General features: G+C 38.1%; 1 protein-coding gene across 1 annotated transcript in view; it reads left to right on the top strand.

The window, feature by feature from the left end:
- Positions 1-766: 766 nt before the first annotated feature.
- Positions 767-13810, top strand: part of LOC110314982 (zinc finger protein 120-like) — a 33726-nt gene continuing 20682 nt past the window's right edge. Inside the window, exon 1 of the mRNA XM_029534678.1 lies at positions 767-808. Within this exon, the coding sequence (XP_029390538.1) occupies positions 767-808 (42 nt within the window). The remainder of the gene's footprint in view (positions 809-13810) is intronic.

Raw genomic sequence — 13810 nt, 5'->3', positions numbered from 1 at the left:
ACAGATGCAACTTATATATTTCTAATAAGACTTAATGACTACAAGAGATTGGCTGATATCTATCCTCTATGCTATTATGTCTATTTCCAAGCTAATACTTTTATCATGTAATTTGCCTTGTCTCATCTGGGTTACACTTAACTCGACATGGCCATTATTTTATTATTGACCTAACCTAAGTTTGCCTCTTGTCTATCAACTTTCTTCTTCTCTTCATGGTTCTCTTCTAACCCCAATCCAGTATCCCTAAACCCTGTCTATGTCTCTTCTGTCCAGCTATTGATAATTCTCATCTTTATTCACCAGTGGAAGTAACTTGAGAGCAAGGTCACATAGCTTCACTTGGGTGTATGTGTGGTCCTTTTCTTTTCTGGGGCCACCAGGTTTTAGGGTTCTGAACTTGGCATTACAATACATAGCAACAAACAAAACCTCAATATGGAGGCAACTTTTAAGAGTGTCTAAATTGCCTTATGGTTCCAATGGGATATGAGATCACTATGAAAGTGTTAGGGCAAGTAGTGTCATATGTAGCAGCTCATGGAGGGAGCTCAGAGCACACATCCTCCACCTATAGCCTTAAAGTGAGTATGGGAACTAGACATGGTGTGAGGATGTAAGCTCTCAAGTTCAGCCACAGTGACATATTTTCTCCACCAGGGAAACATTTCCTAAATCTCTCCGGATGACACTACCAACTGAGAAGGATTGATTTCTCTGCCTTCGAGCCTATATGCTTGCTTTCTGTTACCTGAGCCAATTCACGATGAAGATAAACTCTGTGGATAAGACTTCAGATGATTCACTGGTGAGATGGCTCAGTGGTTAAGAGCACTGACTGCTCTTCTGAAGGTCCTGAGTTCAAATCCCAATAACCACATTGTGGCTCACAACCATTTGTAACAAGATGTGATGCCCTCTTCTCGAGTGTCTGAAGACAGATACAGTGTACTTACATATAATAAAATAAATAAATCTTTAAAAAAAGACTTTTGATGACTCAACCACTGGGTTATAATAAAGAATACTTATACAAGAAGAACATTGCTGGGCAGTTGTGGTGCATGCCTTCAATCACAGTACTTGGGAGTCAGAGGCAGGTAGATTTCTGAGTTCGAGGCCAGCTAGGCCTCTACAGAGTGAGTTCCAGGACAGCTAGGACTACACAGAGGAACCCTGTCTTGAAAAAACCAAAAAGAAAAAAAAATCATGAGTACAATTTTCTTTATTCACCAACTTCTTTTGTTTTTCATTATGAGATTTCTCAGTGTCGTCGTGTCACTATGTGCATGTGACTGCTGATTTCCAAGAAAATTAAACTGTCCTATCTTCTTATAGCAGGAGTTACAGGGAGATGTCCAAACCTGATGAGGAGAGATATAGCTGGGTCTTGAGGTCAAACTATTCCCTGTTTTCTTAAAAACTGAGAGAATGATTTCCAAAGAGGTTCGACAAATTTCCACCAACAATAGAAGAGTGTTTTCCTGGCTCCCCATTATCTCCAGCATGTGCTATCTCCCTAGTTTTTGATGTTAATGATTCTGATGTGTGTAAGACTGAACCTCATAGTTGCTTTGATTTGAATTTCCCTGATGACTAAAGACTTTAAACATTTAAGTATACTTTGGATATTCATAATTCCTCTATCAAGAATTCTCAGCTGGGCGGTGGTGGTGCATGCCTTTAATCCCAGCACTTGGGAGCAGAGGCAGGCGGATTTCTGAGTTCGAGGTCAGCCTGGTCTACAAAGTGAGTTCCAGGACAGCCAGGGCTATACAGAGAAACCCTGTCTCGAAAAACCAAAAAAAAAAAAAAAGAATTTTCTGTTTAGAACTGTACCCTATACTTTAATTGCGATAGGGATATTTGGGTTGTTGGTGTCTTACCTCTTGAATTCTTTAGAGATTTTGAATATTAACTCTCTGTCAGATGAAGGGTTAGTAAAGATTCTGTCCCCCAATCTGTAGTCTGCTGTTTTGTCCTACTGACAGTGTCCTTTGCTTTCAGAAATGTTTCAGTTTCTTCAAGTCCCATTTATCAATTGCTGTTCTTAATACCTGAACCATTACTGCTCTCTTCAGGAAATTGTCTCCTTGACCACTTGATCTTCATGAGAGAGAGAGTGTATCTATTATTTTGTTGATGTCCTTGACCCAATAAGACTAGCGTTTTGTGCAGGGTGATAAATATGGATCTATTTGCATTCTTCTACATATAGATATCCAGTTAGACTAGCAATATTCATTGAAGATGATTTCATCCTTTTCCATTGTATAGTTTTGGTTTCTCTTTCAAAAATCAAGTGTGCATAGTTGTGCATTGGTCGCTTTTTCTGTTTCTGTACCAACACCATGCAGTTTTTCTCTATAGGACAACTTGAGGTCAGGGACAGTGTTTTTTCCACCAGATGTTCTTTTATTGTTCAGAATTGATTTTGCTATTCTGGGTTGTTTTTCTATATGAAGTTGAGAGTTTCTCTTTCAATGTTTGTAAAAACATGTTGGAATTTTCACGGGAATTGCATTGAAGTTTAGATTGCTTTTGGTAAGATGTCCATTTTCACTGTGTTCATCCTATCTATCCATGTGTGAGGGACATCTTTCCATCTTCTGATATCCACTGCAGTTTCCTGTTTCAGGGACTTGATGTTCTTGTCATACTGATCTTTCACATGCATGGTTAGAGTTACACCATGATGTGTTATATTATTTGTTCGTATTGTGAAGGTTATTGTCTTCCTTACTTCTTTCACAGCATGTTTATAGTTTGCGTAAATGAGGACTACTGATTTCTTTGAGTTAATATGTTTCCAGTCACTTTTGTGAAGGTGTTTACCATCTGTAGGAATTCTCTGGAAGAATTTTAGGCATCAGATATTTATACCATTATATCAGCTGGGAGGAGTGCCACTTGACTTCTTCCTTTCCCGTTTGTATCTCTTTGTTCTCCCTTATTGTCTTATTGTGCTAACGAGTACTTCAAGTACTATATATTGCATAGATTCAGAGTAGAGATCTTTGCCTTATCCCTAATTTCAGTGGCATTTCTTTAAGTTTCTCTCCATTTAATTTGATGTTGGGGGTTGGTGAGATGGCTCAGTGGGTAAGAGCACTGACTGCTCTTCCGAAGGTCTTGAGTTCAAATCTTTGGGCCAGAGCAATCAGGGACTGAGCCAGGAGAGTTCACCAGAGTGAGCAGGGCCGACCAGAGTGAGTTGGGACTAACCGAAGAGAGCGGTGTTGACCTGAGTGAGCAGAGGTCCTAAAAAAAATTCAATTCCCAACAACCACATGATGGCTCACAGCTATCATTTCAGCTACAGTGTACCCATATACATAAAATAAATAAATTTTATTTTGATCTTGGCTATGGGATTGCTGCATATTGCCTTTATTGTGTTTAGGTATGCCCCCTAACTCCCGCATCTTCTCAAGAGTTCTGATATAAAGTGGTGTTTGATTTTATTCAAATACTTTTTGAACATCTAATTATTTAATCATGTGATTTTTTTCCTACTAGTTTGTTTATATGGTGGATTGTGTTGATGGGTTTTCATATGTTTAACCATCCCTGAATCCCTGGAATGAAGCCTTAATTGACCATGGGGAATATTTTCATTTGTTCTTGGATTCTGTTTTGGAGAGTTTGTTGTGACTTCATTTTCTTTGAATTCTAGAAAGTCTTTAAATTCTTTATTTCTTCCCTGACCCAGTGATCAGTACCCAGTGAATACTTAGTTTCCATGACCTTGTCGCTATCAGTCCTTTTCGTGTAGAGATCTTTACCTAGTATAGCTGTGTGTTTTTCACCTTCCCACTGAGGAAGATGTGCTGGTTAACAACAGTGCTCCATAGTGATTTTCTTCTGTTTCCTGCTTTCCTTCTAGGCTTTGCTGGAGTGTCAATGTAGCAGGTGTATAGTAGTTGCAGTAATCCTGATACCAGTGTGAAGTCCCAGAAATTAAGATCATATTTTGTATCCTAAAATCTCTCTGTAATTGTTAACCTCCTTGGAACAGTTCTGCCTATGAATTTCATAGTTCATCTTGCTGCAAGTTGAATAATGGGCTGTGCAAGCTATCCACCTTGATTCCAGGAGGAAGAACAGGAAATGCCTGCTGAGTGCTAGAAGAGAGAAAAATAGACTATTGGAGGACAGGCACAAGTGCTACTGAAACCCAAATCTTTGTGAATCTGGAAATTGTCAGCTCCTGGTAGAATCCTGGGCCCTAAAACTCTATGGTGTGTACCTTCAGCACACTCTAAACTTAAGGAGGTTCTCATGTCACCCAAGGATTTTTATACCCAAATTCATTTGTTCCTAGAGATCTAATCACATACAACAATCAGCAATCTGAATCTCACAACATAATTTGAGTAAATATATTTGTGTGATATAATTTGACAATTTGTGTGATGTACATTTGGCAATCTTTATATAGTGATCAAGGTTCATACCAGAGATGTTCACAGTGAACCTTCTCACTGATGGTCAAATAAGATTAGGTGAAATATTTCATCAGAAAACACTGTCTTCTTTTCAGATTGTCATATAAGACTGGAGGGAGACAGCTGGGCATGGTGGCACACGCCTTTAATCCCAGCACTGGGGATGCAGAGGCAGGCAGATTTCTGAGTTCGAGGCCAGCGTGGTCTACACAGTGAGTTCCAGGACAGCCAGGGCTATACAGGGAAACTCTGTCTTGATAAAACCAAAAAAAAAAAAAAAAAGAAGAAAGAAAGAAAGAAAGTAAAAGAAAAAAAGACATGCAGCCCTCCTGCCTTCAACTCTCCTGTCTTTCACATTAATAGCACTATTGCTTTGCTTTATCATAATATCTGTTATAAGTCACCAAGGAATGAGGACAGAGTTCTCTGCTTATTCTTTTTTTTAAATATTTATTTATTATTATATCTAAGTACACTGTAGTTGTCTTCAGACACACCAGAAGAGGGCGTCAGATCTCTTTACAGATGGTTTTGAGCCACCATGTAGTTGCTGGGATTTGAACTCAGGACCTTCAGAAGAGCAGTCAGTGCTCTTAACTTCCGAGCCATCTCTCCAGCCCTTCTCTGCTTATTCTATAGATGCTGAAACCTAGACTCAAAGATTTATGTCATTACTGAATATGAAATGTAAGTTTGTGCTGTAAATCTCCATTTGCCTCGGTGGCTAGACTTGAAGACTCCTTTCCCTATTGCTGTGGTTCAAAGGATAACCTGGGGCCTAAAATTTAAAAAGATTTAAAATGGTAGCATATGTGAAATGCAAAATCTGTTCTTGGTCATCTTTTCTTTGATCTGGATACACACTCTTTGTAAAGAAATTTTTAAAAAATAATCCTTTACATGTATGGAGTGATTTCCTTATCGAAAAGCATACAGATGCTAGAGCAGCTGTACCTGCAGCCTAGAAAGATGTTTTTGAGAAAAGCTCTCCCACATACATTCAAGTGTCCTTGATCCAAGTTGTTGCTCCTAAGGTCATTAACATATTGTCTTCTTGATTAAGATAGCTAAATTCTTAAATCAACTGCCTGCACCACCACTCAGTTTTAAAATTACCTGTTGGAGCCTTGTAGTCTACTTTCCATTGCACTAAGAGGAAAAGGATTTTCATGTGGAGCATGGCTTCTACCTTCAGACCAGAGCAGAAGGACTAGTTTCTTGTGTAATTTACCAAGAGAAATAGGGCAAGCAAAGAACCATTAAGATCACCACTATGATCAAGAACCTGGTTGTGCCTTGGTGAGTGGTTTTGTAATTTCCTTTTATGTATTCATGGAATGTGAATGAAAGCTGACCAGACTGGTGTCCTACAAATTGGGAAGATTAGTTTGATCCAATGAATACTGAATTTTCATCAGAGGGCACTCTTGTATATATGTCCAATCCCCTTGCTAACTTACTTTAGCTCAGAGGTTTCAAAAAACCGCCACAGATTTTAGCTGCATGCGTAAAGTTCCACGTCTCAGCAGCTAGCATTACTCATAGGGGTGAGATAAAACCCTGTCTTCTTAGTACCATTCTCTCTGTCAGGAAATGGCCTGCTCTTTTTCAAAATCAGTACTGATATGTGGGGACTTTTCAATTGTGTTCATCTTTTTAAAGAGTCAATACTTGATTTCATTTGATTTCCTTTAAATCCATCACTGCTGTTGTCTCCTAATTGTTTTTATTCTCTTATGTTTCTCATTTATTAAAAATTTCTTTTCATTTTTCATAAGTGCTGTTAATTATTTATTTCTGTTTAGAGCAATGTCTCCTGTACCACAGACTGGATCATACTCTGTAATTTAGAAGTAATTTGAAAGTCCAATCCTGTCTCTGTTATCATGTGCTGGGAAGTCATCAACTATCCCAGGCTGTCTCTTGACAATTCATTGAACAGAAAAGTAGACCATAAATGAGTGTTCTCCAACTTCTGCTTTTGGTCTGGACTTTTAAATGAAGCTGGACCTGTGCAAGACTGGACTTTTGTGACCAACTTTGAAATGTGTGTAGTTATCTTTCTGGTCTCCTGGGGCCCAGAGTCAACCCTCTGGCACAGCTCTCTGGACCCAAAACACATCCAGAGAGAGCTGATCTCCCCGGAGTGCTGACACACCTAAGATCACAGGCTCACAGGAGGGACAAAGACCAACTAACACCAGAGAGAACAAGATGATCAGAGGCAAGTGCAAGAACCTAAGCAACAGAAACCAAGGCTACTTGGCATCATCAGAACCCAGATCTCCCACTACAGCAAGTCCTGGATTCCCCAACACACTGGAAAAGCAAGATTCACATTTCGAATCATGATGAAAACCAATCAGGTGAAGAAATTGAACAAAACCATCCAGGATCTAAAAATGGAAATCAATTTAAAAATCACAAAGGGAGACAACGCTGGAGTTAGAAAACCTAGGAAAGAGATTAGGAGTCATAGATGCAAGCATCACCAGCAGAATACAAGATACAGAAGAGTATAGAAGGTGTAGAAGATACCATAGAAAACATTGACACATCAGTCAAAGAAAATGCAATAAGCAAGAAGCTCCTAACTCAAAACATTCAGGAAATCCAAGACACAATGAAAATATGAAACTTAAGGATAATAGGTATAGAAGAGAGTGAAGATTCCCAAATTAAAGGGCCAGTAAATATCTTCAACAAAATTATAGAAGAAAACTTCCCTAACCTAAAGAAAGAGATGCCCATGCACATACAAGAAGCCTGTAGAACTCCAAATAGACTGGATAAGAAAAGAAATTCCTCCCATCAAATAATCAAAACACCAAATGCACAAAACAAAAAATATTAAAAGCAGTAAGGGAAATATGTTGAGTAACATATGAAGGCAGACTTATCAGAATTACACCAGACTTCTCTCCAGAGACACTAAAAGCTAGAAGTTCCTATTCCGATGTCTTACAGACACTAAGAGAAAATAAATGCCAGCCCAGGGTACTATACCCAGCAAAACTCTCAATTAACGTAGCTGGAGAAACCAAGATATTCCATGACAAAACCAAATTTACACAGTATCTATCCACAAAGCCAGCCCTACAAAGGATAATAGATGGAAAACTCCAAACGAAGGAGGGAAACTACACCTTAGCAAAAGTAAGAAAGTAATCTTCTTTCAACAAACCCAAAAGAAGATAGCCACACAAACATAATTCTACCACTAACAACAAAAATAACAGGAAGCAATGATCACATTTCCTTAATAGCTCTTGACATCATTGGACTCCCCATTAAAAAGACATAGACTAATAGACTAGATACATAAACAGGACCCAGCATTTTGTTGCATATAGGAAACACACCTCAATGACAAAGACAGACAGTAACTCAGAATAAAAGGCTGGGAAAAAATTTTGCAAGCAAATGGTCCCAAGAAACAAGCTCTAATATCCATTCTGATGTCCAATAAAATCGACTTTCAACCAAAAGTTATCAAAAGAGATAAGGAAGGACACTTCATACTCGACAAAGAAAAAAATCTACCGAGATGAACTCTCAATTCTGAACATCTATGCTCCAAATGGTCACCTCACACAATAATAGTGGGAGACTTCAATATCTCACACTCAGCAATGGAAACAGAATCTAAACAGAGACACAGTGAAACTAACAGAAGTTATGAAACAAATGAATTTAACAGATATCTATAGAACAATTAATCCTAAAACAAAAGAATACACTGTCTTCTCAGCACCTCATGGTACCTTCTCCAAAATTGACCATATAATTGGTCACAAAACAGACTTCAACACATAAAAGAAGATTGAAATAACCCCATCCATCCTATCAGATACCATGAACCAAGGCTGGTCTTCAATAACAACAAAAACAACAGAAAGCACACATGCATGTGGAAGCTGGACAGTGCTCTACTCAATTATCACTTTGTCAAGGAAGAAATAAAGAAATTAAAGACTTTTTAGAATTTAATGAAAATGAAGACACATCATACCAAAACTTATGGGACACAATGAAAACAGTACTAAGAGCAAAACTCATAGCTCTAAGTGCCTCAAAAAGAAACTGGAGAGAGCAAACACTAGCAGCTTGACAGAACACCTGAAAGCTCTAGAACAAAAAGAAGCAAATACACCCAAGAGGAATAGATGGCAGGAAATAATCAAACTCAGGGCTGAAATCAACCAAGTAGAAACAAAAAGAACTATACAAAGAATCAACAAAACCAAGAGCTGGTTCTTTGAGAAAATCAACAAGATAAATAAACCCTTAGCCAGACTAACCACAGGGCACAAAGACAGCATCCAAATAACAAAATCAGAAATGAAATAAAGAGACATAACAGAAATGGGGGAAATTTTAAAAATAATCAGATTGTACTACAAAAGTTTACACTCAAAAAACTGGAAAATCTGGATGAAATGGACAATTTTCTAGACATGTACCAGGTGCCAAAGTTAAATCAGGATCAGATAAACCATCATAACAGTTCCATAACCCCTAAAGAATTAGAAACAGTCATTAAAATTCTCTCAACCAAAAATAAAAAACACAGGGCCAGATGTGTTTAGTGCAGAATTCTATCAGACCTTCAAAGAAGACCTAATACTAATACTCTTCAAACTGTTTCACAAAATAGAAACAGAAGGAACACTACCCAATTTGTTCTATGAAGCCACAGTTATGCTAATACCTAAACCACACAAAGACCCAACAAAGAAAGAGAACTTCAGACCAATTTCCCTTATGAATATTGATGGGAAAATAATCAATAAAATTCTCGAAAACCGAATCCAAGAACACATCAAAACAATCATCCATCACGATCAAGTAGGCTTCATCCAGGGATGTAAGGATGGTTCAATATATGGAAATCCATCAACAGAATCCACTATGTCAACAAACTCAAAGGGGAAAAAAACCACATGATCATTTCATTAGATGCTGAGAACGCATTTGACAAAATGCAACACCCATTCATGGTAACAGTGGTGGAAAGATCAGGAAGTCAAGACTCACACCTACACATAGTAAAAGCAATCTACAGCAAGCCACTAGCCAGCATCAAAATAAATGAAGAGACACTCGAAGCAATCCTACTAAAATCAGGGACTAGACAAGGCTGCTCACTCTCCCCCAACCTATTCAACATAGTACTCAAATCCTACCTAGAGGAATTAGACAACAGAAGGAGGTCAAAGTGATACAAATTGGGAAGGAAGAATTCAAAATATAACTATTTGCAGATGATATGATCGTATACTTACGTGACCCCAAAATTTCCACCAGAGAACTCCTTCAGCTGATAAACAACTTCAGCATAGTGGCTGGATATAAAATTAACTCAAACAAATCAGTAGCCTTCCTTTAATCAAAGGATAAATAGGCTGAGAAAGAAATTAGGGAAAGGAAACCCTTCACAATAGTCACAAACAATATAAAGTACCTTGGTGTGACTCTAACCAAGCAAGTGAAAGATCTGTATGATGAGAACTTTGAGTCTCTGAAGAAAGTCTCCCATGCTCATGAATTGGCAGGATTGATACAGTAAAATGGCCATCTTGTCAAAAGTAGTATACAGATTCAATGCAATCTCCATCAATCCGAACTCAATCCTTCATAGAGTTATACAGAGCAATTTTCAAATTCATTTGGAATAACAAAAAATCATGGATATTGAAAACTATTCTCAACAATAAAGAACTTCTGGGGTAATCACCATACCTGACATCAAACTGTATAACAGAGCAATAGTGATAAAAACTGCATAGAGTTGGTAACAGAGACAGACACATAGATCAACAGAATAGAGTCAAAGACCCAGAAATGAACCCACACACCTATGGTCACTTGATCTTTGGCAAAGGAGCTAAAAACTATCCTGTGGAGAAATGACAGCATTTTCAACAAAAGGTGCTGGTTCAACTGGAGGTCAGCATGTAGAAGAATGCAAATCCATCCATTCTTATCTTCTTGTACAAAGTTCAAGTCCACGTGGATTAAGGACCTCCACATAAAGCCAGATACATGAGACTAATAGAAGAGAAAGTGGGGAAGAGCCTCGAACCCATGGGCACAGGGGACAATTTCCTGAACAGGACATCAGTGACTTATGCTCTAAGATCAAGAATCAACAAATGGGAACTCAAAAAAAAAAATCCAAAACTTTTGTAAGGCAAAGGATACCGTCAATAGGACAAAATGGCAACCAACATATTGGGAAAAGATCTTTACCAATCCTGCATGTTGTAGAGGACTAATATCCATATAAAGAACTCAAGAAGTCCTACTACAGCAAATAACACTATTTAAAAAATGGGGTACAGAGCTAAACAAAGAATTCTCAACTGAGGAATATCAAATAGTCAAGAAGCACCTCAAGAAATGTTCAACATCCTTAGTCATCAGGGAAATGCAAATCAAAACAACCCTGAGATTCCACTTCATACCATTCACAATGGCTAAGATCAAAAACTCAGGTGACAGCAGATGCTGGTGAGGATGTGTAGAAAGAGGTACACTCCTCCTTTGTTCATGGGATTGCAAGCTTGTATAACCACTCTGGAAATCAGTCTGGCCGTTCCTCATAAAATTGGACATAGTATTACCTCAGGACCTAGCTATACCACACCTGGGCATATGCCCAAAAGATGTTCCAACATATAACAAGAACACATGCTCCACTATGTTCATAGCAGCCTTATTTATAATAGACAGATGCTGGAAAGAACCCAGATGTCCTTCAACAGTGGAATGGATATAGAAAAGGTGTTACATCTACATAATGGAGTACTACTCAGCTATTAAAAACAATGACTTCATGAAGTTCTTAGGCAAATGAATGGAACTAGAAAATATCACCCCGAGTGAGGTAACCAAATCACAAAAGAATACACATGGTATGCATTCACTGATAAATGGATATTAGCCCAAAAGTTCTGAATACCCAAGATACAATTCACAGATCACTTGAAGCTCAAAAAGAAGGAAGACCAAAGTGTGGATGCTTCGGTCCTTCTTAGAAGGGGGAACAAAATACTCACAGGAACAAATATTGAGGCTAAATTTAAAGCAGAGACTGAAGCAAAGGCCATCTAGAGACTGTACCACTTGGGGATTCATCCCATATACAGTCATAAAACCTCAACACTATTGTGGATGCCATGAAATGCTTGCTGAAAGGAGCCTGATATAGCTGTCTTCTTAGAGGCTCTGCCAGAGCCTTATAAACACAGAGGTGGATACTTGCAGCCACCCATTGGACTGAGCACAGGGTCCCCAGTAGAGCAGTTAGTAAAAGGACTGAAGGAGCTGAAGGGGTTTGCAACCCCATAGGAAGAACAATATCAACCAACCAGATTCCCCCACCCCCAGAGTTCCCAGGGACTAAGCCACCAACCAACATACACATGGCTCCAGCTGCATAAGTACCAGAGGATAGCCTTGTCAGGCCATCAATGGGAGGAGAGGCCTTTGGGCCTATCAAGGCTTGATAGATGCCCCAGTGTAGGGTAATTGAGGGCACAGAGGTGGTAGCAGGTGGGTGTCTGAAGGAACAACCTCATAGAAGCAGGAAGAGGGGGGATGGGAGAGGAGGTTTTGGGGAATAGATACTGGAAAAGGGGATAACATTTTTTTTCATTTATTTATTATTATATGTAGGTACACTGTAGCTGTCTTTAGACACTCCAGAATAGGGAGTCAGACCTCATTATGGATGGTTTTGAGCCACCATGTGGTTGCTGGGATTTGAACTCAGGACCTTCAGAAGAACAGGCAGTGCTCTTAACCGCTAAGCCATCTTACCAGCCCGGGGATAACATTTTAAATGTAAATAAAGAAAATATCCAAAAAAATAACCAAGAGGTGATTCTTTGAGAAAATTAATATGGACAAACAAGGGAGACATGACAGCAGAAACTGAGGATATTTTGAAAATTATCAGCTCTCAGTGCAAAAGCCTTTATGTAGGAAAATCTAGACAAAAATGGATGATTTTCTAGATACATACCAAAAAACTAAGTTAAATCAAGATTAAGTAAACTATGAAAACACACTCATAATGCCTAAGGAAAAAGCAGTCATTAAAAACCTCTCAGCCAAAAAAAGCACAGGATCAGATGGTTTTAGTGCAGCATTCTGCCAGAACGTCAAAGAAGAGCTAATACCAGTACTCCTCAAAGTGTTCCACAAAATAGGAACAGAAGGATCACTACCTTCTTTGTTTTGTGGGGCCTGGTTACCATGATAACTAAAGCACACAAAGACTGAACAAACAAAAAGAACTTACAACCAACTTTGCCTATGAAAATCAACACAAAAATACTCAATAAAATTCTGCAAACTCAATCCAAGAACACATCAAAAATATGATGCACCACGATCAAGTATGCTTTATCTCATGGATGTAGGGATGGTTCAATATACTTAAATCCATCAATGTAATCCAATATAAAAACAAACTCAAAGGAAAAAAGTACGTTATCTTCTCATTAGATGAAATGTCTTCAACAAAATCCTAAAACCCTTTTTGTTAAATGTGTTAGAACAGGAATTCAAGGCATAAACCTAAACACAATGAAAGCAGTACACAGCAAATCAATAACCAAAGTTAATTTAAGTGAAGAGAAGCTTGAAGCAATTCAACAAAAATCAGGGACAAGACAATGCTGGCCAAACTTACCCTATCCATTCAAGGTAATACTTGAAGTTCTAGCTACAGCAATAAGACAACAAAGGTAGGTCAAGGGGATACAAATAGGAAAGGAAGAAGTCAAGGTATCTCTATTTGAGGATATGATAGTGTACATGAGCAACTCCAAAATTCTACCAGAGAACTCCAACAGCTGATAAACAACTTCAGCAAAGTGGCTGAATATAAAATTAACTCAAAGAAATGATAAACAAAAGATAAACAGGCTGAGTAAAAACATATGGAAACAACATCCTTACTAATAGCCCCAAATAATATATCTTGGTGTACCGCTAACTGAGCAAGTGAAAGATCTGTATGACAAGAACTTTAAGTCCCTGAAGAAAGAATTTGAAGAAGTCAGAAAATGGAAAGATCTCCCATGTTCATGGATTGATAGGATTAACATTGTGAAAATGACTATCTTACCAAAAGCAATTTACAGTTTCAATGAAATTCCCATCAAAATTCTAACACAATTTTTAATAGACATTGGAAGAATATTCTCTACTTTATATGGAAAACCAAAACAACCAGATTACCAAAATAATTTTGAACAATAAAATAACTTCTGTAGGAAAAACCTTTCTTGATCTTGAAAGGAATTGAATTCAAGAAAAGCAAAGAACTTATAGTCAAAAGTATAACATGA

The sequence above is a fragment of the Mus pahari genome, unplaced genomic scaffold, assembly GCF_900095145.1.
Source record: "Mus pahari unplaced genomic scaffold, PAHARI_EIJ_v1.1 scaffold_5705_1, whole genome shotgun sequence".
Lineage (NCBI taxonomy): Eukaryota > Metazoa > Chordata > Mammalia > Rodentia > Muridae > Mus > Mus pahari.
Note: the sequence above shows the minus strand (reverse complement) of the source record. Positions and strands in the feature narration are given on the sequence as shown.